The following is a 3,885-nucleotide window of genomic DNA, read 5'->3' on the forward strand; positions in this document are numbered from 1 at the left end:
ACCATGTGAATACTAAATTGGAGATTAAATGATTATGCTTTACTTAATTAACTAGAGTTAGAGAGTATGTATTTATATAACTTAGAAATTTAGTCTTACCCTAACTCTAATCCTACAGAGATAGGAGATAAGAGAGAAGAATAATAATTACATTGGAGCATCAAGTTAAAATTTGAGAAGGGAGAATGAAAAATCAGCTCCAACAGCCTCTCAAATCACTAGGAGCCTCTCCATCCTCTCTATTAATAGAGAGGATCTCTCCACCTCTTAGTGCATCATAACTTCATTTTTTATTAATAATTTATTATTAAAGACTCTCCTTTCACTATTGGTAAATATAACAATCATTAATAATTTTAATTATAAAATAATAAATAAGAAGTGAATGTAAGGAGATAATAGTAAGATAATTACCGTTGACTCCAACATCCCAACCCTATATTACAGCTGTAGAACCAGAAGTAGACAATTAAAATCACAAATCAAGCAAGAAACGATGTTAAAGTGATAAGCAACATAACATCAGGTGAATCCAGGAGAAACATTTCCACCATAATTTTCTGCAACTTCAAATCCCAATCTGCATAATTAAACAAGTAATGACAAAATAAATTGCAAGTTCTAAATTAAAAGACAATTAAGAATGTGCAAACATATTCATTTCATATTCAATCTTTGATGTGCCATTTAAAGGCAGGCTATCAATTGAGTTTCATTGATCATGTCACATAATCATTGGAAAAGGGTGTATAAGTTTAAGTTCCCAGAAGTTCAAACATTAACATAAATTGGGATGGAAAAGCACATTCAGAATAATTGCACATTACACATACTGAGCTGCTTCAAACCCAATTGACCCCAATGTTTTGCATCCATAGGAAGAGTAACATGTTGAGATTTAGAAAACTTATTCACACAATGCTTTTAATTTTTAATGCATATTATTTACCTATTCATGAGTGACATAGCTTGAATGGAACCCTCCATTAAATCATATAATATCCATTAAGTTAAGAGACCAGCTGAATAAGGACAAATTCTGCAAATGAACTAATATAACCTCTTTTACTCTACCGCATTTAGGTATCTACAAACGACATACCTTGCTAGGCTCCATTAATGAACACATAAGAATATGGTAGACTGGTTTTGAATATTGTAGTCGGCTATAGTCCTTGTACCATCTACCAGAGCTTTACCAGCAAACAACAGAATCTGTTTGCATGGGGGCAGACCCATCATGTCCTGGATTTTGGTCTTCGCAGTATCAATTGTGTCAATACTCTCAACTCCCAAGATGAAGCTCGTGCCAACTAAATGTTTCACGAAAATCTGCATACCACTTCCCGGACAAAGAACAAGGTTGTCGCAAGTAGACGACTTCTGAATGTTATAGTTTGGAAGCATGCACTCATTTACATAATGCCCTTCCTAGTTACAGTTTAAGCACTTCACTTGTGAAATGTTCATTTTTGGTTTGTTCATCGAAGATTTGTCCACTTCATGTTTCTGCTTTGGCTTTTTAGGCTCTTGATAGTCATCAAAACAACTACGCTTGTTGGCATTGTTGTTGGAACTATTTTCAACAGATGTTGTTTCAGTGAAATGTGCCTCAACATTAATCTTAATAGATGTGAGGCGATCCTCTTCTAACTCTAGATGGCGAGCGACATCCTCAAAAGTCCTTATACTTTCGTTATTGATTAGGTGCATCCTCACATGGTCCCAACTGTTTTGTAAAGAACGAATAACAGCTTGAACCTTCTGCTCTTCAGTCATTTTCTGACCGGCATCACTAAGCTCATTGATCATGTTAGACATTTCTCTTAAATGCATCTTCATGGTATGATCATGACGCATCTTATAAGTATCGAATTTGAGAGCTAGGGAACGAAGCTTTGGTAGAGACATACCTCCAAACTTGTGTTTCAATGCGATCCATAGATCCATCGCATTGTCATAAAAGTGGAATTGCTTAGCAATTTCATCATTCATCGCACTAAGTAAGATGATGCAAGCAGTGGAGTTCTTCTTCCTCCAGGCCACATAGGCCTCTAGGTCCCTTTTATGTTGGGATGTAGTACCTTCTTCAGGTTTAGCCATAACTGAACTCAAAGAATCAAGAATCTCTTGCTCTTCTAGCAAGTGCCGGATTTTCATACTCCATACCTCATAGTTTACTCCATTCAACTTGAGACCTTTGTTGAGTTCAGCAACAATCGATTTTGATGCTGAAGTCATTGATAATCCTAATGATCTACAATAGAACATACTGTTAGTTGTACGTAATAAGAGAGAAACTAACTTGTAGAAATACATATAAATACATAACAATAACTCATTAAATCAGAATAGTAAGTAGCAAGTAAAACATAACTTGAAGAATTCATGAACATTATCAACAATAACTCATTAAATCAAAATAGTAAGTAGCAAGTAAAACAATAAACCTACCCCTAAAAAAGAGCACCCTTAAATTGTTTCAGCAATCAAAATTCCCTTCGTTTGATCAATGGAGGACTTGTTTTATAGAACAACAACAACATAATTTATATATATAACAAGCTTAATACATTGAATAGATTCATGTACTTTTTCAGATTATTGCTTAAAATGATCTATGTTTGAAATGATCCATTAGCCTCTGAAATTGCTTAAAATGATCCATTAGCCTCTGAAATTGCTTAAAGTGATATAAACGAACTTATCTAAATCGCTCATTACCACATGGACTAAGAAGGTTGAGATGTTTTAAACAAGTTTAAAAGGCTAATGATATAGACATCTCCAAAACTCAAAGGACCAATTAAATAATCTGAACAAGTATAGAGGCACCTAATATATTAATCCTATATAATATCAACTTCACATCACATGCATTGCCAAGTAACATGGAGTAGAACCCCTGCGAATACTTAATGGATACTAATAAATTATCAAATTCCCAAACACAAAATTCATATAAGGAAAGGGAACACCTTAAATCTAAAATTATAAGAACCACTATCGTGTTCATGATCATCATTGGGATACAATGCCAATAATTTTGGTCACTGAGATGAGAATTTTTTGTTTCCAGATATTTATATGAGTGTCATTTTCCTAATCCCTACCATTTTTTAGCTATACACGAAACTTTCACTTAAATTGTGTCTTCACCCAAACAAACAATTCACGCTATCCAGTTGGAGAAAAGGAATCCCAAATTCATTTTTCAATTTGTTCATATGCAGAATTTTCTAAGATGCCAAACAAAGCACATAAAACAAAAAGCAGCATGAATATAAACCTAATGGGCACTATCTCAATTCTAATCCCTAGAAAGAGAGAGAGAGAGAGATTCAGAGTATCTGACCAGTGGGATCTGTTCTGCTCCTCCTTTGAAGTTAGGCCGATATTCTGCTCCGGTCTTTATGCCAATGGACTTACCCAGTTCGATCGCCTCCTAAGCCGGAACAGAGAATCCGATCTCCTCTTAATCGGGACTTGAATGATGGTTGAGTCGTCGAGAGATGAGGTGAAGAGAGATCAACTAGTGAGGAAATGGAAGGACAAACTTCTGTTGGACTAACCATTCCTTTAGCGAGAAATTATACAGCGTGTATTGAACCCTAGAATAGCTGCGGCCGTAACCGGAAAAATGACTGAGACGTGGAACCAAGCCAATAAAATACAGAATAGCTGCGGGCGGAACCGAAAAAGGACCGAGACGTGTGTTGCACGATATATATATAATATTTTTAAATATATTAAATATAGTTAAATTATTATAAAAAATGTAGTAATAGGTAATTTATAATCTAATTAATTTTATTCTAATAATCAGTAATAAATTATTAAAATTTTCTTTAAAAACTACATAACCCACTTACAAAATAAGAGCTT

General features: G+C 34.4%; 1 protein-coding gene across 1 annotated transcript; it reads right to left on the minus strand.

The window, feature by feature from the left end:
- Positions 1-271: 271 nt before the first annotated feature.
- LOC136205609 (uncharacterized) lies at positions 272-3,681 on the minus strand. Its single transcript, XM_065996284.1, has 3 exons — positions 3,356-3,681; positions 1,103-2,257; positions 272-580 (listed from the first exon to the last, which is right to left on the minus strand). The coding sequence occupies exon 2, from the start codon at positions 2,239-2,241 to the stop codon at positions 1,432-1,434; it is 810 nt and encodes a 269-aa protein (XP_065852356.1). The 5' UTR covers positions 2,242-2,257; positions 3,356-3,681; the 3' UTR covers positions 272-580; positions 1,103-1,431.
- Between the last annotated feature and the right edge of the window lie 204 nt (positions 3,682-3,885).

This window comes from Euphorbia lathyris, chromosome 9 (assembly GCF_963576675.1).
Source record: "Euphorbia lathyris chromosome 9, ddEupLath1.1, whole genome shotgun sequence".
NCBI classification, from domain to species: Eukaryota; Viridiplantae; Streptophyta; class Magnoliopsida; order Malpighiales; family Euphorbiaceae; genus Euphorbia; species Euphorbia lathyris.